The 22471-nt window shown below is 42.7% G+C and overlaps 1 protein-coding gene across 4 annotated transcripts in view; it reads right to left on the reverse strand.

Moving 5' to 3' along the window:
- The window catches only part of kiaa0825 (KIAA0825 ortholog), a 447094-nt gene that overhangs the window by 395886 nt on the left and 28737 nt on the right, over positions 1-22471 (reverse strand). For all 4 annotated transcript variants that reach the window (XM_060836740.1, XM_060836733.1, XM_060836749.1 and 1 more), the window contains exon 3: positions 398-566. In XM_060836740.1, the coding sequence (XP_060692723.1) occupies positions 398-566 (169 nt within the window). The remainder of the gene's footprint in view (positions 1-397; positions 567-22471) is intronic.

Here is a 22471-nt window from a genome sequence, read left to right on the forward strand (position 1 = left end):
GTGTTGATCAGTTACGCCAGGTAGATGACAGTGTCAGTGGAGTGGGGCTGGTTGGTCTGCTGGAGAGGGAGAGACGAACGGCCTTGAGGTAGGGAGTTCCTGGCCTAAAGGGGATTGTTCTGGACAACAGTGTTGAGGTAAGAGGAGTTGAGTTCAGTGGGGAAGGAGCAGACAGAGACAGTCAGTCAGTCAACCGGGGCAATCAGGTTTATAAATTTTGGGGAGAAGATAGAAACTTCTATAGGGGGAGTTAAGATGAGGACAGTCCCACTACTACAGCTATTATGGGACAGGGGCAGAGCAGGTAACAGAGCGCTGGGCTGCCACATAATATTAATTTTCAAGAAAACCCTTCCACTTCATTTGAACATTTTAACAAACAATAAATCTTATTTACCAGTGCTTTAAGAAAGTTTGTCAGCTGATCACATGGAGTGGTGAATGGTTTAACACATGAAATATTGTAATTGCTTAACCACTGTAAGCTGTCAGCAGTGTTCTGTAGTTTTCCTCCCATACATAGCTTTGTAAGATCTGATTGCAGCTCCTTCATAATCTGCTCAATACTGAAAGACAAGAGTAGAGAACTATAAGGAACAAATCAAATGAAACATTTTTATGTACCAAGGCTATGCAAAAGGAACAACAATGTTAACACCTTGGGCAAGCAATAAAATTGTGTTTTGATCCTTTCATAAAGAAAATATAGATGATGGAGGTCATTTGCCTCAAGTTTATCCTTTCATCTATGATTATCCCAATGACAGTATTAAAAAAAACTGTTGATTAGATCTATCATTTCAAATTACACTGTACTGGCTGGAAATAATTCCAGCTACCTGCTAAGTTTTGTATTTGCACTTCTTTTCACACAAGACTTTTTACAAATGTGTAATTATCAATTTCTTGCCATCCTTGCTGCAACTTGAAAAAGGTGCTACAAATTAAACTTTGCTATTCAATTTAGTATTTTGAAACTGGAAGATACATAGATGATAATGAGCCCATTTCAATGAATGCCAAAACAGACTGCTAAAATTCAGTACGAACTTCTGATAAAACCCACTCCATCCCAGGAATCGCAGTACTGTCCTCTTTGTTAATGGTATGGGAAATGGCCCGATAGGCTTTGTTTTCACATCCCATGGTGGCCATCTGTCTATGTCCAATGACATGGCCCAGGATTGTGACTTGGGCTCTTGTGAACTCACTCCTCGCCAGGTTTATCACCAAACCCACTTCCCGAAGTCGATTTCACAATTCTGATAGATGCTGCAAATGTTCCTACCACATGTCTAGCCAACTCATTGCTCTAATTAATCTTACCCTAAACTTTGACACGTAGTCCAAATATGTGGTATCTGAGCTCTGACTCACCAACTTCTCCTTAATTAATTTCAGTGGTCCGCTCACCTGAGGCCCAAAAACTAATGCAAATAGACTGAACTTGGAAGATTCCTTTGGAACATCCCTAATTGCAAAAAGTACAAATGCCATTCCTTTATCCCAACCCTCTGGATAGTATGGACAATAAGCCCTCAACATAGTCTTTAAAGTTTGTCGCTACGATTCTAATGTTTCCTGCTATCCTGGAAGGTGTACAGTGGATTTGAATTGTTTATTCATAAGCTATCCATAACTTTTTTGAATAACTTTAATGTAAAACTTGACCCTTGATCCAATTGTATCTATGGGTTGTCTATATCGAATTTAAAAAAAAGTACATCTTCTACAATACTTTTAGCTGTGATACTGCTTTATGGAATGGCGTCTAGAAATCTCATAGACACATTCATTATGATCAACAAATACTGATTCCCACTTTTTTTTGTTTTAGGTGCAGGTCTAATGCAATAATTTACGACTTTTACAAAAGGTTCCTCAAATGCGGGAATGAGTATGAAAGGTGTTAGTTTTATCACTGCCTGAGGTTTTCGATTTACCTGACACATATGAAATGTCTGGCAAAATTCAACATCCTTATGCAGTCCAGGCCAATGAAAGGAATTTGGCTTGAGTTTTATTTACTCCCAAATGACCTCTTACTGGTAATTCATGTGCCAACTGCAACACCTTTTTATAACCCACCGGTAATACAACTTGATGAACTTCTGCCGATTTCTCATCCACTTGAATATGTGATGTTCCTCATTTCTTCATCAAGATGTCATTTTTCAGATAGCAACATTCTGGGATAAACTCAAATTCTTCCGTGTTTGCTTTTTGATATAACTGTTTTAATTTTTCATCTTTCTATTGTAATTTGGTTAATTTCTCTGAATTACAAACATCCACTTTGTACTCCACCTGTTCTGGTCTTCTTCTTAGCCATTTGATCAAACATAGCTCTGACAAATGCACTCCAACTTCCTCAACTTTATTCTTCGATTTTTCCTCTTCCTCAACCTGTGGCTTTTGCAACCTTGTTACCACACAGTCAGGAAAAATACCAGGACGTGCTTTCTGTAATACATCAGTTGCCTGATTTTCAACTGACTTTTCAACTACACGAGACATCACTCCCACCTGTGATTTAGTTATACCATTACCAAGGTAAAACTGGATTCCTAAAACTGAGAATTTCTCTGTTAGCCATACCACCACTTCATCACTTTTCACCGAAGTCTCCAATCTCACTTTATAGTATAGAGATTTCTCGTCTCACCATGAATACCACATATTACCACATTTTCTGGCAATATTCTTTCTAAATGACATATCTCCCGATCTCTCATCATCAAAGACTGACTTGCTCCCATATCTCTTAAGATTTTAATTTCATTACCTATTCCTCCTGGCATATATGAGTGAACTTTACCCTCATAACTATGTTCTTGAAAGAGATCTGGCACTTTCTTCTCAATGAACCCTTGATCAGTCGTATATTCTTTTGCAGCGTTATAACTTACATTGTGCTTTCCTTTACCACTTCAACAAATCTCACTGGCTTATCCTATTTTCTCACATCTGCCTTCCCAGTGTTTTTTCTAAACCATCTTTACTTTGACTTCATGTGGCCCACGCTACTGCAATGAAAATACCTGAGCTTTTTTTAACTTCTCTTCCCCCTCATGGGTTTCTTTTTTTGCCCTGCAGTAAATTATCTTAAATGAAATCTCCTTTTCCCTTACCATCTGAGGAATTCTCTTTTCCCCAACTTTTAAAACTCACAAACTAAAATTGATTTTTGAACCAAATCATGATCATCTGCTATTTCTGTTGCTAATTTTGCAGGTTAAACTCTCTGATCTTCCACAGGAGTTCTCACTACTTCAGGAAGTGAATTTTTGAACTCCTCCAAAATAACAGTCTCTCAAAGAGCGTCATATGTTTAAATTATTTTCAATATCCTTATCTACCTATTAAAATTACTTTGTTAATTCTTTCAAACTCAACATACATTTGACTAGGGTCCCTCCTTAGATTCTCAAAGTGTTGTCTATAGGTGTTTGTTACTAGCTCACATGCACTTAAAATAGCTTTCTTCACCTGATTATATTTCCCAGATACCTCTTCAGATACTCATTCAAATACCTTATTGGCTCTACCTACTGAGTGTGAATCAACAATACCTTTATGATCGTTGGCCATTTCATGTGTTTCGCCATTTTCGCAAATGAAAAAGGCTTCTCCAACCTTCTCATCGCACCAAGGCAACGTTGTTTAAACAGATCCCCACCAAGCCTCTGGTTATGATGTGTTTGCTTGTCATCATTATTCTCCTCACTAAGCCGACCTTCTACCTTTGCTTCCGCCCTTTTCAGTCAACTTTCCTGTCCAATTGCCAACTTCTGAAGTTCAAACTCTCTTTCTGCTTTTCTTCTCTCTCTTTCTCCTTTCTTCTGGTAGGGCTACTCTTTTCATTTTTGTTTTCCTTTCCTCGAGCTATTCTCTCTTTCTGTTGTTCCTCTGCCCTAAATCGTAATTCAAATTGTTTAAATGTACTTTTCATGCGTAAGCTCCTCCATTTTCAATTGAATTTTAATCACTTCCAAAGATTACGATGGCATTTCTGGCAATTGTAAATGCTGAATGATTGCCACAACTATTTCCTCTTTTCTCACAGACTCAGGCAACTCCAACTTCAGCCTGTCTGCCAATTTAGAAAGCTTTGCCTTGCTCACTTTCTCTAAAACTCCTGAAGTTATTTCTTTCATCCCATGAAACCCTTACTGCCTGAAAGAGCCATTATTACACAAGGCCCATCCTGGTTAAACCAACTGAATTCAACAGCTGAAATAAAAGACCCGAACACTTACCAGTCCTTGTCTTTGAGTCCAATAATCCTAAAATCCGAACTGTATTAGAGATTTTGATCCTGTCAAGAGCTCCAGTTTGTTAAGGACCAGATCAGAATATATTAAGAAGGTTGCCGAGACTCTAATTTCGCACTTCAAAGGTAAATCTAAAGTGCTGTGTTCCAGATGCAATTCAATTGGTCAAACTATTCCACGTTAAGCACATTGATTTAAACACTCTAATTAAAATACAACAAAAGAAAGAAGAACTGAAAAAAATGCTATAAATTACGGTTGGTCAGGCAGTATCCATGGAGAGCAAGCTAACATTTAAATTGTAGATAACTCTTCATCAGGGCTCCTAAAAGAAAGAGGAACTAGGAATAACTTAACTCTCTTGGAGAACTTAGAATAATAGATTATATCACCACTGAACAATAACTATTTCAATATAGTAACATCCCATAAACACGTTCTTGGCAAAAGGCAAATTCAGAAAAACAGAACTGTCTCACATTAAAATCCAGCAGCCCAGAGAAAAACCGCCAAGAAAACTTGGGGAGCGCAGCAGCCAGGAAAAATTACTACCTTCTGACCCAGCTGAGACCCTAGCAACTGTTGCTGAAGAAACTAAAATTTCTGGTTCTATGAGAGTTTGACCCCACCCATTCAGGCTGTTTCTATTGCTCTAACTCTTAAAACAAAAACCAAGACCTCACAAGCTGCTTACTCTATGATTTTGGTAGACTGCTCTGTACCTTTGTCTTAAAACCTCACTTAGAGTCATAGAGATGTACAGCACGGAGACAGACCCTTCAAGTCCAACCTTTCCATGCTGACCAGATATCCCAACCCAATCTAGTCCCACATGCCAGCACCCAGCCCATAATCCCTCCAAACCCTTTCTACTAATATTCATCCAAATGTCTTTTAAATGTTGCAAATGTTACTAGCCTCCACCATATCCTCTGGCAGCTCATTCCATATACGTACCACCGTCTGTGTGAAAACATTGCCCCTTAGGTCCCTTTTATATCTTTCCCCTCTCACCCTAAACCTATGCCCTCTCGTTCTGGACTCCCCACCCACCCCAAGGAAAAGACTGGCTATTTGTCTTCACCATGCCCCTCATAATTCTGTAAACCTCTATAAGGTCACCCTTCAGCCTCTGACGCTCCAGGGAAAACAGTCCGAGCCTGTTCAGCCTCTCCCTATGTCTCAAAACCTCCATCCCTGGCAACATCCTTGTAAACCTTTTCTGAACTCTTTCAAGTTTCACAACATCCTTCCAATAGGAGGGAGACCAGTATTGCATGCAATATTCCAAAAGTGGTCTCACCAATGTCCTGTACAGCTGCAACATGACCTCCCAACTCCTGTACTCAATACTCTGACCAATAAAGAAAAGCATATCAAATACCTTCTTCACTATCCTATCTACCTGCAATACCTACTTCACTTTAAAAGAACCAGGACCAAATAACCTCTTAAAGCCACAGCATCAGCACATCATCACAATGTAGAGTTGCATTTGGGGCAAAGGGGATCTAACATCATCTAAGGTCAAGTTGGAAATACAGATCACAGTTCAGCTTATCATTAAATTTTTTTTAAGCTAATTACAAGGTCATTTTAATTCCATATTTCACATCCAATGCCTGGCAACAAATATGATAAGGATAGGAACATTGGACATAGAACCAAATTACCTACTCTTACACCTAAAAGCGGTTCCACCATTCAACAAGTTCAAGGTTGATATGGGTGCAACTTAATTCCACGTTTTTGCCTCATAATCCCTCATCTGTCAGAAACGTAACTCGGCACTGAATAAATTGAATAAATGTACCAGCCTCTACTGTTGCTGCAAAATACCACATTCCTCATAAGAACAACCCTCAGAGAAAATAAATTTTCTTCATCTGTCTGAAAGGTTCTCACTAAATTCAGAGCATTACAGAGTTATGCAGCATGGAAACTGACCCTTCAGTCCAACTCATCCATGCCAAACAGATATCCTAACTGATCTAGTCCCATTTGCTAGCTTTTGGCCCAGATCTCTCAAATTCTTTCTATCCATATGCCCATCAGATGCCTTTCAATATTGTAATTGTACTAGCCTACACCACTTCCTCTGGCAGCTTATTTCATCCACAAAACTAACGTCTTCCTGGGGTTTGACCTATCAAGAGCAATAGACAATAGACAATAGGTGCAGGAGTAGGCCATTCAGCCCTTCGAGCCTGCACTGCCATTCAATATGATCATGGCTGATCATTCCTAATCAGTATCCGCTCCCTGCCTTATCTCCATAACCCTTGATTCCACTATCTTTGAGAGCTTTATCCAACTCTTTCTTAAATGAATCCAGAGACTGGGCCTCCACTGTCCTCTGGGGCAGAGCATTCCACACAGCTACCACTCTCTGGGTGAAGAAGTTGCTCCTCATCTCTGTCCTAAATGGTCTACCCCGTATTTTTAAGCTGTGTCCTCTGGTTCGGTACTCACCCATCAGCGGAAACATGTTTCCTGCCTCCAGAGTGTCCAATCCTTTCATAATCTCACAAGTCTCAATCAGATCCCCTCTCAGTCTTCTAAACTCAAGGGTATACAAGCCCAGTCGCTTCAGTCTTTCAGTGTAAGGTAATCCTTCCATTCCAGGAATTGACCTTGTGAACCTACACTGCACTCCCTCAATAGCCAGAATGTCTTTCCTCAAATTTGGAGACCAGAACTGCACACAACACTCCAGGTGTGGTCTCACCAGGGCCCTGTACAGCCGCAGAAGAACCTCTTTGCTTCTATACTCAATCCCTCTTGTTATGAAGGCCAGCATGCTATTAGCCTTCTTCACTACCTGCTGTACCTGCATGCTTGCCTTCATTGACTGGTGTACAAGAACACCCAGATCTCTCTGTACTGCCCCTTTACCTAAATTAATTCCATTGAGGTAGTAATCTGCCTTCCTGTTCTTGCCACCAAAGTGGATAACCATACATTTATCCACATTAAAATGCATCTGCCATGCATCTGCCCACTCACCTAACTTGTCCAGGTCACCCTGTAATCTCCTAACATCCTCATCACATTTCACCCTGCCACCCAGCTTTGTATCATCAGCAAATTTGCTAATGTTATTGCTGATACCATCTTCTATATCATTAACATATATTGTAAAAAGCTGCGGTCCCAGCCCGGATCCCTGTGGTACCCCACTGGTCACTGCGTGCCATTCCGAAATGGAGCCATTTATCACTACCCTTTGTTTCCTATCAGCCAACCAATTTTCAATCCAATCTAGCACTTTGCCCCCAATACCGTGCGCCCTAAGTTTACTCACTAACCTCCTATGTGGAACTTCATCAAAAGCTTTCTGAAAGTCCAAGTACACTACATCTACTGGATCTCCCTCGTCCACCTTCAGAGTTACATCCTCAAAAAACTCCAGAGGATTAGTCAAGACGATTTCCCCTTCATAAATCCATGCTGACTCTGTCCTATCCTGTTACTACTATCCAGATGTGCCGTAATCTCATCATTTATAATAGACTCCAGCATCTTTCCCACCACTGAGGTCAGACTAACTGGCCTATAATTTCCTGCTTTCTCTCTCCCACCTTTCTTAAAAAGTGGTATAACATTAGCCACTCTCCAAACCTCAGGTACCAATCCCGAATCTATCGAATTCTGGAAAACCATTACCAACGCATCCACGATTTCCCGAGCCACCTCCTTCAGTACCCTGGGATGTAGACCATCAGGCCCCGGGGACTTATCAACCTTCAGACCTTAGTCTCTCCAACACCAAATCCTGGCAAATACAGATTCCCTTAAGTTCAGGTCCTTCAGTCACTGTTACCTCAGGGAGATTGCTTGTGTCTTCCCCAGTGAACACAGATCTGAAGTACCCCCATTTAATTCTTCTGCCATTTCTTTGTTCCCTGTATTATATTCCCCTGTTTCTGTCTTCATCTTATATGTGTTTCAGTAAGATTATCTTCAGTTCTTCTGAACTCCAACTGGGATAGGCTCAAGCTAATCACCCCTTCTTCCTGACATCATCCCAGGAATGAGAATCTTTTCTAACCTGTTTCCAGGAGGAGACCAAAACTATATTTAACACTCCAATTTGGTCTCACCAAGGCCTGGATAGCTGCAACAAAATTTCCTTATTTTTATATTTATTCCAGTGACAACAAATTACAGGTCATTCAGGTATTAGGCACATTTCATTAACTCGAATTTGCTGTAATGCGATTGATGAACTGTGGACACTGTTTCTAAAGTGCAAGCTTTAAAATGTGTGTTGGCTTTAATATGATTACATTGCCAACACTTTACGGACTGTTTTTAAAGTGCGATTTTTCTATAATGTGGGGTTGTGCAAGAACACAACCATTGCGTTAAAAAAAACTATATGTACAGCATTTAATTTGCCTTCCTATTCACTTCCTTTACCCGTACACATACACATTACAATTCATATACCAGGACTCTAACATCATTTTGACCCTCATTTCGCTGTTAGAACATAGAACATTAAAGCGCAGTACAAGCCCTTCGGCCCTCGATATTGCGCCGACCTGTCATACTAACCTGAAGCCCATCTAACCGACACTATTCCATGTATGTCCATATCTTCTACATTTCCTGCCAAAGCATATAAGTTCACACTTTCCCACAGCATTATCAAACTACCAGATTTTTGCTAATTCACTTATCCTGTATCTATCCCTTTTTGGAATCTCTATCTCTGCCTGACAGGTTGTTTTCATGTCTAACTTGCTGTCAGCAGCAAATTTGGTCCCTTCATCCGTGCCATTTATAAGGACTACAAATAGGTGAGTAAAAAGTGAGGTCTGCAGATGCTGGAGATCAGAGCTGAAAATGTGTTGCTGGTTAAAGCACAGCAGGTCAGGCAGCATCCAAGGAACAGGAAATTCGACGTTTCGGGCCAGAGCCCTTCATCAGGAATGAGGAGTGGGTGCCAGGCAGACTAAGATAAAAGGTAGGGAGGAGGGACTTGGGGGAGGGGCGATGGAGATGTGATAGGTGGAAGGAGGTCAAGGTGAGGGTGATAGGCCGGAGTGGGGTGGGGGCGGAGAGGTCAGGAAGAGGATTGCAGGTGAGGAGGGCGGTACTGAGTTCAAGGGAATCGACTGAGACAAGGTGGGGGGAGGGGAAATGAGGAAACTGGAGAAATCCGAGTTCATCCCTTGTGGCTGGAGGGTTCCCAGGCGGAAGATGAGGCGCTCTTCCTCCAACCGTCGTGTTGTTATGTTCTGCCGATGGAGGAGTCCAAGGACCTGCATGTCTTCGGTGGAGTGGGAGGGAGAGTTAAAGTGTTGAGCCACGGGGTGGTTGGGTTGGTTGGTTCGGGCGTCCCAGAGATGTTCCCTGAAGCGTTCTGCAAGTAGGCGGCCTGTCTCCCCAATATAGAGGAGGCCACATCAGGCGCAGCGGATGCAATAGATGATGTGAGTGGAGATGCAGGTGAATTTGTGGCGGATATGGCAGGATCCCTTGGGGCCTTGGAGAGAAGTCAGGGAGGAGGTGTGGGCGCAAGTTTTGCATTTCCTGCGGTTGCAGGGGAAGGTGCCGGGAGTGGAGGTTGGGTTGGTAGGGGGTGTGGACCTGGCGAGGGAGTCACGAAGGGAGTGGTCTTTGCGGAACGCTGATAGGGGAGGGGAGGGAAATATATCCTTGGTGGTGGGGTCCGTTTGGAGGTGGCGGAAATGACGGCGGATGATACGCTGTATACGAAGGTTAGTGGGGTGGTAGGTGAGAACCAGTGGGGTTCTGTTTTGGTGTGGTTGGAGGGGCGGGGCTCAAGGGCGGAGGAGCGGGAAGTGGAGGAGATGCGGTGGAGGGCATCGTCGATCACGTCTGGGGGGAATCTGCGGTCCTTGAAGAAGGAGGCCATCTGGACTGTAGGGTATTGCAACTGGTCCTCCTGGGAGCAGATGCGGCGGAGGCGAAGGAATTGGGAATATGGGATGGAGTTTTTACAGGGGGCAGGGTGGGAGGAGGTGTAGTCCAGGTAGCTGTGGGAGTCAGTCGGTTTATAGTAGATTTCTGTGTTGAGTCGGTCGCCCGAGATATAAATGGAAAGGCCTAGGAAGGGGAGGGAGGAGTCTGAGACAGTCCAGGTGAATTTGAGGTCGGGATGGAAGGTGTTGGTAAAGTTGATGAACCTCCTCGTGGGAGCACGAGGCAGCGCCGATACAGTCATCGATGTAGCGGAGGAAAAGGTGGGGGGTGGTGCCAGTGTAGTTACGGAAGATGAACTGTTCTACATATCCTACAAAGAGACAGGCATAGCTGGGGCCCATGCGGGTGCCCATGGCAACTCCTTTAGTTTGGAGGAAGTGGGACGATTGGAAAGAGAAGTTATTCAGGGTGAGGACCAGTTCAGTCAGTTGAAGGAGGGTGTCAGTGGAAGGGTACTGTTTGGTGCTGACTTCTCTCCAAGGCCCCAAGGGATCCTTCCATATCCGCCACAAATTCACCTGCACCTCCACTCACATCATCTATTGCATCCGCTGCACCCGATGTGGCCTCCTCTATATTGGGGAGACAGGCCGCCTACTTGCAGAACGCTTCAGGGAACACCTCTGGGACGCCTGAACCAACCAACCCAACCACCCCGTGGCTCAACACTTTAACTCTCCCTCCCACTCCACCGAAGACATGCAGGTACTTGGACTCCTCCATCGGCAGAACATAACAACACGACGGTTGGAGGAAGAGCGCCTCATCTTCCGCCTGGGAACCCTCCAGCCACAAGGGATGAACTCGGATTTCTCCAGTTTCCTCATTTTCCCTCCCCCCACCTTGTCTCAGTCGATTCCCTTGAACTCAGTACCGCCCTCCTAACCTGCAATCCTCTTCCTGACCTCTCCGCCCCCACCCCACTCCAGCCTATCACCCTCACCTTGACTTCCTTCCACCTATCACATCTCCATTGCCCCTCCCCCAAGTCCCTCCTCCCTACCTTTTATCTTAGTCTGCCTGGCACCCTCTCCTCATTCCTGATGAAGGGCTCTGGCCCGAAACGTCGAATTTCCTGTTCCTTGGATGCTGCCTGACCTGCTGTGCTTTAACCAGCAACACATTTTCAGTACAAATAGGTGAGGCCTAACACTGATCTCCTTGACACGGTGTCTCAGTATTGACTCTGATGTGCTGCTTGGAAACAATAATAATCTGGTTTAACGTTTAAAGTTATTTTTGAAAATATTGATCATGTTTTACGAACGTTTCTTTTCACTATTTTAACCCATCCATTAAACTAGCAGGTAACAATGTATCACAATTGCTAAACAAGTTGCCTACTACAATACCAATATATAAATCAAACCCCAAAGTCGCTCATGATTTATGTTGCTTTTACTTCTTAAGTCAGTTATTGAATTCATTGATAACGTTTGATTTAAAAAGATCATTTTCTCATAATGCCAATTTCCATTCACCCTTATAATAGTAAAAACATAGAAAAATAAACATGAAATACCAAATCATAAAGTTTAATTAAAAACGGCAGGATCAAAATAGTAACTAAGATGTGAAGTAAAATCAATTGAACAAGTACTGAAAAGTACTTCGACAAATGGGCTGGATAAAATACCAACTAAAATTGGGAAGAAGGATTTTAAAAGGAGCTTAATAAGGTAAAAATGTAAATACACTGAAATTGATACTTTAGCAGAATCAAAGACCCTTTTCTGAAATCTGAATAGATTAAATGAAAACAAAACCACACCTCTTGTGGCCCAATTAGTCACACAGAGATACAGCCATTGAGCGACTTTTGTCAATCACTATGTGAGTGAGGCACATGATTTCACAAATCCCCCAGCTTTTCAAATTCTTTGTCAAAAGGTTTTCATTGTATGCAGCCTCAAATCTCTAATTCGAAAATATATAAGGAATTTCAAATAGGAAACATTAAAGTGCTGTCAGACTAGTTAATCTGTTTCAATTAGGAAGTCAGATTCAAGTAAATCTTAAACTATAGAATCTACATACTAGCTACAGACCTAAGTCAACTTTACAAAATCAGCAGTTTCAGTAATTTGTTTCCAATACTGAGAAGAAAATTTGACAGCTAAACTTCAAAGGACCATCCTACCTGTTAAATGTAGCAGCAGAAACTTTACTTTGAGCTTAGGTCTTTTGCTTCACAAACATAGTTGGAATTTGCATGAATTTATTTTATTTTATTGACATCTCAGCGGATATTGTCTTAATCATGAGAAAAGATGATACACAAACTTTCCAAAGTTTTGTTTTTAACAACTATTTTATTCAGAATACGTCATAATGCACAAGAAAAATGTTTGAGCAGTTCTTCCAACCGAAGTCGACTGAGTTACAAAACTAACTCTAGTAATAAAAATTTAAGAGCGACTATAGTTGCTTTGAAAGTGTTACTTGTCAACCTGCAGAGTTTTTCAACTGAAAAGACTTCCACTCCATTCAATTATACAATCATCCACATCAAATTCTGGATGTCTGAGCCACAAATCTGGGAGCAACCATGATTCTTGAATGTCAGAAAACTTGCCTCTTTTCAAGGTTCTTGAGCCATATAGGAGTCTTTTCTAAACTGCTTCTAATAGGAGACCAAAACTATATATATAACACTCCAGATGTGTTTTCTCCAAGGCCTGGACATATAGGAATGGCCACTGCGGCACGTGTTAACTCTTCCAAACACGGCTTGTTGATACCTTTACAATACCGTCAGAATGACAGACTATTAAAATAAGCTGTTCATACTTTTACAAGGGCCACAATGAAACATACTACAGGCTTTCTTAAGATGAAGTTTTGAAGCCTGAATTGCTCCAGTGGAAATATGATATAGCCCAGAAAGTATGTCCCACATCATTGTGCCCTTCACAATTGGACCCAATTGACAGTCAGGATATTGAGCAGGAAGACTATCTATGACACAGCATTGTTGTATCCAAGAGGCCAGAGATAACCTCTTAAGAACAGACCTACAAGTCAAATAAGTCTTATTTAGAATTAACTTAATTGTTTAGCATTACACTGGTAATCTTGCAACTAGGCACTATGACATGCAAAGGATATGTGGATTTTGGTAGATTTGCAATCCTTGACTTTTTGCACTGCTGAATATCTTCCTTTCCATGTGAATGTATGCTTAATATCTTCTGGTGATTCCATTTAAAGTTTTATGAGAATGGTCTCAGGAATAAGAAATTTCAGTGAGGAGAAGAGACTGAAGAAATTGAGACTGTTTTTCTTGGCCAGAAAAAGGCTGACGGAAAATTTGGTACAGATTTTCAAAATCACAAGTGGTTTTGATAGAGTAGATATAGAAATACTGGTCATGTTCATAAAAGAAACAAAACAGCATAGGTTTAAAGTTAGGAGCAAATGAAGCAATAATGATCTGAGAAAAAAACATTTTCACAGAGCAAGTAGTTAAGGCAAGGAATGTCTGGAAATGTGGTAGAAGTTCAATTGAGACATGCAAGGCATTGGATGATTATTTGGATAGAAATAGTGTGCAGCAGTGTGAGGAAAAGACATCAGATTGGCACGAGGTTTTAGAACCATTACAAGCACAAAGGGCTGAATGTTAAACAGCGGAAGAAAGCCAATGTTATGATTCTGTAAATTACCTACACATAACATGCCCTATTTACTGTTTTTTTTTCACTGTCAAGAGACAGTGCATTAACATTGCATGGAGTTACAGCCAGATCGCTCTTAAAACACAAGTCAAGATATCCTGATGGCTAATTTATGAAGCCTCTCATGACAAGTCAGCAAGTTGAGAAATATCCTGAAGAATTTCCATTTGAATCTTCCGTCATCAGCAATCCTTCTATGTTTCATTACTAAATTACCCTGAAATACTTAAGCACCTCTTGGACAGCACTGAACCTGCATGAGACAGTATTTTATGCAGCTTTTCTAGTACAACCAAAGCAATATGTGGCACAGCAGATGTATGAGCAGTCAATCAGACATCTCCCACCCTTGAATGGTGTTTCCATCTAAAGACAATACATAGTAGGAAAAAGTCCATTCTGATTTGCATGGTATCATTACTGATTCTGGATTCACATTCTCAAGGTGGATGTAAATGTTGAATGACGTATACCATCCAGGCCCTAGTAACATTCCTTGCACATCTGGGTGGCACAGTGGCTCAGTGGTTAGCACTGCCACCTCACAGCACCAGAAGCCCAGGTTCAATTCCAGCCTTGGGCAACTGTGCGTGGAGTTTGCACATTCTCCCTGTGCCCATGTGGGTTTCCTCTGAATGCTCCGGTTTCCTCCCACAGTTCAAAACTGTGCAGGCCAGGTGGATTGGCCATTCTAAATTGCCCATAGTGTTAGGTGCGTCGTTCAGAGGGAAATGGGTCTGGGTGGGTTACTCTTCGGAGGGTTGGTGTTGACTTGTTGGGCTGAAGGGCTGGTTTCCACACTGCAGGTAATCTAATCTAATTCCATTCAGCCTCAGTTTTGCCCATATTAAAGTATACCATCTTTGCTGCAATCCCCAATGTTTTGGTTCCAGGATCCCTTGCATCCGATGCTATCTCCAGTAAAGGAGGCAGCTGCTTGTGAAAAATGAGCAACTCTTGGCTATCTCATCTTCTTTCATCCTTGTACACAATTATGTGTGACTTTTTGGTAAAGGTTATTTACAATGATGTTACACTGGTACCAACTATGTTCCCACTACAAGATTGCTTCTTCCTTGGTTTCCCACGATATCTAAATACAGTCCTGACTTCAGCAGCTGGAGTGGAGGAAATGGCCTGTTAACTTGGAAGAGCTGCGCAGTTGTCTCTTGGTCCCTTGGGCCTAGACGGCATAGGCCAGCTGATAGTCTCATGTCCAGATGCAGGTTTACTCTCCTTGGCTTGGCAAGCTTTGAGATCACAGCCAGGCAGAAGGTGAAGGGGCAAGCAATTCTGGAGTGTCCTGAGAAGCTTCAGAAAGGGAGTGGGTGGGGCTATGACCACTCTGACCCCTCAAAAGGAAGGTGGCACCTAGAATGAGGTCAAGGTCTTTCTTATCTTCTCACACTGCCTTGATACTGACTACCTATGGATAAATGAATGAAGTACAGAATTTGTGCATATCCAGCGGACAGTATTTTGACGGTGCAATGGAGGCAGCCAACCAAATGCATGCTGGTGTCAGGACATGACTGATTATGGCGGTGGAATTCTTCACTGTTCAATTCAGCACAAGTGCCTCTCACAGATCTGAAGTGTGTCTGTGCAAATTTTTGTTTTAAAATTTGCATGAGTCACACTGGCTGGTCAACACTTATTGCCTATCCCTAGTTGCCCTTGAGAAGGTAGTGATGTACTGCCTTCTTGAACTATTGCAGTCCATCTGCTGTAGTTTGGCCCACAATGCTGTTAAAGAAGAAATTCCAAGAATTTGACCCAGCAACAGTGAAGGAATAGCGATATATTTTCATGGCTTGGAGGGGAACTTGAAGGTGGTGGTGTTCCCAAGTATCTACTGCCCTTGTCCTTTGATTGGATTTGATTTGATTTATTGTTGTCATATGTAGCTAGGTACAGTGAAAAGCTTCGTTTTGAGAGCAGTGCTGGCAGATCATAGCAAACAAGGACATCCAGATCGTAGGGTGCTTGAACAGAGTGAGGCATACAAGATTACAACTGCACGGGGGTGCACAAAGCAAGATCAACATTAGCAAGTGCAACATTATTTGAAGTTCCATTCAGGAGTCTAATAACAACAGGGAACAAGCCGTTCTTAAACCCAGTGGCATGTATTCAAGCTTCTATATCTTCTGCCTGACAGAAGAGGTTGGAAGAGGGCATTAGCAGAGTGGGAGGGGTCCTAGATGATATTGGCAGCCTTTCCACAATAATGAAAATGGAGTGTAAATGGAGTCTATGGGTGGGAGTTTGACTTCCGTTATGATCTGGATTATGCACATGACTTTCTGTAGTTTCTTATGATCTTGGGCAGAGTAGTTGCTCAACCAAGCTGTTTTGCACTCAGATGGAATGCTTCCTATGGTGCATCTGTAAAAGCTGATGTTGGAGAAATTTGCCCATGAGGTTGAGATCACAAAACACAGCTCTCGAAGTGAAACTGACAAATAGTTTATTGCAAGCGACATCGCTGGAAGAGAATCAGACTCAGCTGACAGAGAACTGACAGTCTGAACAGGTAGATCAGACTTCTCTTCCCAGAGCTGAGGATGAGACCAGTTTCATAATAATGCTGCACAATGACACTGATTAAGAAATGGGCAACTACAATCTATGTGGAATTGAAGTAATCTAGTTGCAAGGATGCTAATTGGAAATCAAATATCAGATGAATGTATTATTCCTTCACACAATGCAACATCCTGACAGTATCAATGGTTCCATTCCTCTTCACAGGTAGGTGTTAATGTCTCCTCTGAAATGGTGAGGTGCTTCCATTGTCCTGTTCCTGGAGCATGTCTTTGCTGGTACCTTTCTGACCTGCTCTTTGTGTGGCTTTGGCATTGCTGGGTAGTGAAACTGCCCTTGGGGCTTTCAGATATTTGTGGTGCTCTGTCATTGTTCGTGGGAGCTTGTATTGCTTTGTCTGCATGAGCTGTCTGATTTGGCTTGTGAGCTGCTTGGGGATTCTGGGTGTTTTTGATACAGTTTGGCCAATTTTGCTTTTGGTGGACCTATCGTGGGTTAGCAAATCTTTTCCCACAGTTGGTGAGTGACCTATGGACACACCTGAGAAGTAGAGCTGTTGTTGTGCCTATGTGGAAACTCCAGGACAGATTATCACTCCGAGGAACTTGACACTTGCTTCACTCTTCACTTCAGATCTTTTGATTTAGACGGGGGCATACCCTCCTCCTTTCTTCTTGAAGTCAGTGATGAATTGTTTCATTTTGCCGACATTGAGAGAGAGGTTGTTATCATTGCACCACGACACCAAATGCTCTATCTACTTCCTGTACTCTGACTCATTGTTGTTTGATATATGTCCTACCACAGTGGCATCATCAACAAACTTGTAGATGGTGTTCTCAAAATTTTGTATCTTCTGCCCAATGGAAGAGAGAAAAACCAGGTCAGGATGGGTATTTGATTAGGTTGGCTACTTTCTGTGTGCACTTCCTGCTGCCTCAGGAGTCAATAGACAAAAGGCTGGTTTGCACGATGGACTGGGCAACTCTCTGCAATTTCTTGCTGTCTTGGGCAGAACAGTTGCCAAATCAAGGTGTCATGCTTCCTCAAATACTGCTTTTTATGGTGCATCTGTAAAGTTTGGTAGGAGTCATCATGGGCATACCGAATTTCTTTTGCCTTCTGAGGAAGTAGACGCATTGGTGTGCTTTGACTGTAGTTGTAATGTGGGTGGAACAGGATAGATCACTGGTGATATTTACTCCTAGGAGCTTGAAGCTCTCAACCACCTCCACCTCAGCAATGCTGATGCAGATAGGGGTGTGTCCTCTACTCTGCTTCTTGAAGTCAATGACTAGTTCCTTCGTTTTGCTAACATTTAGGGAGAGTGTGTTGTTGTTACACCGTTTCACTAAGCTATCTCCTTCCTGCATTCTGTTTCATCATTGTTTGAGGTCCAACACACTATGATGGCATCATCAGCAAATTTGTAAATGGACTTACAGCGGAATTTGGTCACACAGTCGTGAGTTTACAAGGACTACAGTAGGGAGGTGAGTACGCAGCCTTGTAGGGCACCAGTATTGTGGATTACTTGGAGGTGTTGTCATCTATCCTTACCAATTGTGGACTGCAGGTCAGGAAGTCGAGCATCCAGTTGCTAAGGGGGGAGCAAAGGCTAGGTCTCGGAAGTGAGCTTTATTGAAATGATGGTGTTGAAGGCAGAACTAAAGTCAATAAACAAGAGTCTGATGTGGGTTTCCTTGCTATCCAGATGTTACAGAGATAAGTGTAGGGCCAGGGAAATGGCGTCTGCCTTGGACCTATTAGAATCACAGAACACCTGCAGTGTGGAAGTAGGCAGTTCGGCCCATCAAGTCCACAATGAACAGCATTCCACCCAGACAAATTCCCATCCTATCCCTGTAATCCTGCATTTTCCATGGCTAATCCACCTACCTACATATTCCTAGATACCAAAGGCAAATTAGCATGGCCAATCATGCACATCTTTGGACTATGGGAAAAAGCGAGAGCACCAGGAAAAAAACCCAGGCAAACACAGAAAAATGTGCAAAGTTCAAACAGACAGACGCCAAAGGGTGGAATCGAACTCAGCTCCTTGGCCTGTGTGGCAACAGTGCCAACCACTGAGCCACCATTCCACTCATTGTACTGGTAGGCAAATTGTACCAAATCAAGGCAATATGGGAGGCTGGAGAGTTGATGTGTGCCATTACGAACTTCTCAAAGCACCTCATAGTTATGGATATCAGAGCCACCGGACGGTCATCATTGAGGTAGGTTGCCGAATTTTTCTTTAGCCCTGGAATGGTTGTCGACGTAAGAGACGTCATTTCACTGACCGTCTGTTCAAAATGAGCATCAAATGTGTTGGGGAGGAATGCATTATCATCAGCGATTTTATGCAACACTGTGGTGTAGACCATTACATCGTGTAGGCCTTGCCACAGTTGATGTATGTTTGTGTGGTCAGCCTGGGACTCTACCTTAGTTCTGATATTGTCTCTTGCTGTCTTTGATAGCTTTGCAAAGATGGAAGTGTCATAGAGTCATAGAGATGTACAGCATGGAAACAAACCTTTCGGTCCAACCTGTTCACACCATCCAGATATCCCAACCCAATCTAGTCCCACATGCCAGTAGCTAGCCCAGATCCCTCCAAATCCTTCCTATTCATATACCCATCCAAATGCCTCTTAACTGTCGCAATTGTACCAGCCTCCACCACATCCTCTGGCAGTTTATTCCATACACGTACCATCCTCTGTGTGAAAAAGTTGCTCCTTAGGTCTCTTTTATATCTTTCCCCTCTCAACCCAAACCTATGGCCTCTAGTTCTGGACTCCCTGACCCCGGGGAAAAGACTTTGTCTATTTATCCTATCCACGCCCTTCATAATTTTGTAAACCTCTATAAGGTCACACCTCAGCCTCCGACGCTCCAGGGAAAACAGCCCCAGCCTGTTCTATAGCTCAAATCCTCCAACGCTGCCAACATCCTTGTAAATCGTTTCTGAACCCTTTCAGGTTTCACAACACCTTTCCAATAGGAAGGAGACCAGAATTGCACGCAATATTCCAACAGTGGCCTAACCAATGTCCTGTACAGCTGCAACATGACCTCCCAACTCCTGTACTCAATACTCTGACCAATAAAGGAAAGTATACCAAACATCTTCTTCACTATCCCATCTACCTGCGACTCCACTTTCAAGGAGCTAGGAACCTGCACTCCAAGGTCTCTTTGTTCAGTGACACTCCCTAGTTCCTTACCATTAAGTGCATAAGTCCTGCTAAGATTTGCTTTCCCAAAATGCAGCACCTCGCATTTATCTGAATTAAACTCCATCTGCCACTTCTCAGCCCATTGGCCCATCTGATCAAGATACTGTTGTAATCTGAGGTAATCTTCGCTGTCCACTACACCTCCAATTTTGGTGTCACCTGCAAACTTACTAACTGTTCCTCTTATGCTCGCATCCAAATCATTTATGTAAATGACAAAAAGTAGAGGACCCAACACCGATCCCTGTGGCACTCCACTGGTCACAGGCCTCCAGTCTGAAAAACAACCCTCCACCACCACCCTCTGTCTTCTACCTTTGAGCTAGTTCTGTATCCAAATGGCTAGGTCTCCCTGTATTCCAGGAGATCTAACCTTGCTAATCAGTCTCCTAGGGGGAACCTTGTCGAATGCCTTACTGAAGTCCATGTAGATCACATCTACTGTTCTGCCCTCATCAATCTTTTTTGTTACTTCTTCAAAAAACTCAATCAAGTTTGTGAGACATGATTTCCCACGCACAAAGCCATGTTGGCTATCCCTAACCAGTCCTTGCCTTTCCAAATACATGTACATCCTGTACCTCAGGATTCCCTCCAACAACTTGCCCACCACCAAGGTCAGACTCACCAGTTTATAGTTCCCTGGCTTGCCTTTACCACCTTCCTTAAACAGTGGCACCCCATTTGCCAACCTCCAGTCCTCCAGCACCTCACCTGTGACTATCGATGATACAAATATCTCAGCAAGAGGCCCAGCAATCACTTCTCTAGCTTCCCACAGAGTTCTCGGGTACACCTGATCAGTTCCTGGGGATTTATCCACCTTTAACCATTTCAAGGCATCCAGCACTTCCTCCTCTGCAATATGGACATTTTTCACGATGTCACCATCTATTTCCCTACAGTCTATATCTTCCCTATCCTTTTCCACAGTAAATACTGATGCAAAATATTCATTTAGTACCTCCCTCATTTTCTGTGGCTCCACACAAAGGCCGCCTTGCTGATCTTTGAAGGGCCCTATTCTGTCCCTAGTTACCCTTTTGTCCTTAATATATTTGCAAAAACCATTTGGATTCTCCTTAATTCTATTTGCCAACGCTATTTCATATTCCCTTTTTGCCTTCTTGATTTCCCTCTTAAGTATACTCCTACTTCCTTTATACTCCTCTAAGGATTCACTCGATCTATCCTATCTGTACCTGACATATGCTTCCTTCTTTTTCGGAACCAAATCCTCAATTTCTTTAGTCATTCAGCATTCCCTATATCTACCAGCCTTCCCTTTCACCCTGACAGGAATATACTTTCTCTGGATTCTTGTTATCTCATTTCTGAAGGCTTCCCATTTTCCAGTTGCCCCTTTACCTGCGAAATCTGCCCCCAATCAGCTTTCGAAAGTTCTTTCCTAATACCGTCAAAATCTGCCTTTCTCCAATTTAGAGCTTCAACTTTTAGATTTGGTCTATCCTTTTCCATCACGATTCAAAAACAAATAGAATTATGGTCACTGGCCCCAAAGTGCTCCCCCACTGACACCTCAGTCACCTGCCCTGCCTTATTTCCTAAGAGTAGGTCAAGTTTTGCACCTTCTCTGGTAGGTACATCCACATACCGAATCAGAAAATTGTCTTGTATGCACCTAAGAAATTCTTCTCCATCTAAACCCTTAACACTATGGCAGTCCCAGTTGATGTTTGGAAAATTAAAATCCCCTACCATAACTACCCTATTGTTCTTACAAATAGCTGAGATCGCCTTTCAAGTTTGTTTCTCAATTTCCCTCTGACTATTAGGGAGTCTATAATACAACCCAATAAGGTGATCATCCCTTTCTTATTTCTCAGTTCCACCCAAATAACCTCCCTGGATGTATTTGGAAAGCACTGGCTGAAGATCTTGGGTGAATTTCTGTTGTTCATCTTGTAGATAGCACTGCTACTACTGAGTGTCAGAGGTAGAGGAAGTGGATATTGGCGGATGTGATGATAATCAAATGGACTGTTTTTTTTTTCTGGATGGTATCAAGCTTCTTGCTTGTTGTTGGAATTGCATCCATACAGGCAAGTGGGGAGTATTCCATCAAACTAGTGAATTGTGCCTTGAATATAATGAACAGGCCTTGGGAAGTCAGGAGGTGAGTTACTTCCCGCAGTATTCCGAGCCTCTGAGCTGCTCTTTTAATCACAGCATTTACATGGTGAGTTCAGTTGAGTTTCTGGTTAATGGCAACCCAATGGACAGGGAGGGATTCGGCGATGGTAACACCATTGAATGTCAAGGGGCAGTAGTTAGATGATCTCTTATTGCGATGGTCATAGCCTAGCATTTCAGTGGTACAAATGTTACTTGCCACTTGCCAGCCAAAGCCAGGATATTGTCCAAATCTTGTTGCATTTGAACACAGACTGTTTCAGTATCTGAGGAAAGGTGCTGAACACTGTGCAATTATCGACGAATATCCTCACTTCTAACCTTATGATTGCGGGAAGACCATTGATGAAGCAGTTGAAAACAGCTGGGCCCAGGTCACAACCCTGAGGAACTCCTGCGGAGATGTCCCAAGGCTAAGATAGCTGACCTCTCACAACCACAACCATTTGTCCATATGCTGGGTATGACTCCAACTATTGAAGGATCTGTCCCTTGATACCCATTAATTCCAATTTTGCCAAGGCCCCTCGATGCTTCACTCAGTCGAATGTAGCCTTGATGTCAAAGGCTGTCACTCTGATCTCACCTCTGGAATTCAAGATCTTTTGTCCATGTT

Source organism: Hemiscyllium ocellatum, chromosome 2 (genome assembly GCF_020745735.1).
Source record: "Hemiscyllium ocellatum isolate sHemOce1 chromosome 2, sHemOce1.pat.X.cur, whole genome shotgun sequence".
Lineage (NCBI taxonomy): Eukaryota > Metazoa > Chordata > Chondrichthyes > Orectolobiformes > Hemiscylliidae > Hemiscyllium > Hemiscyllium ocellatum.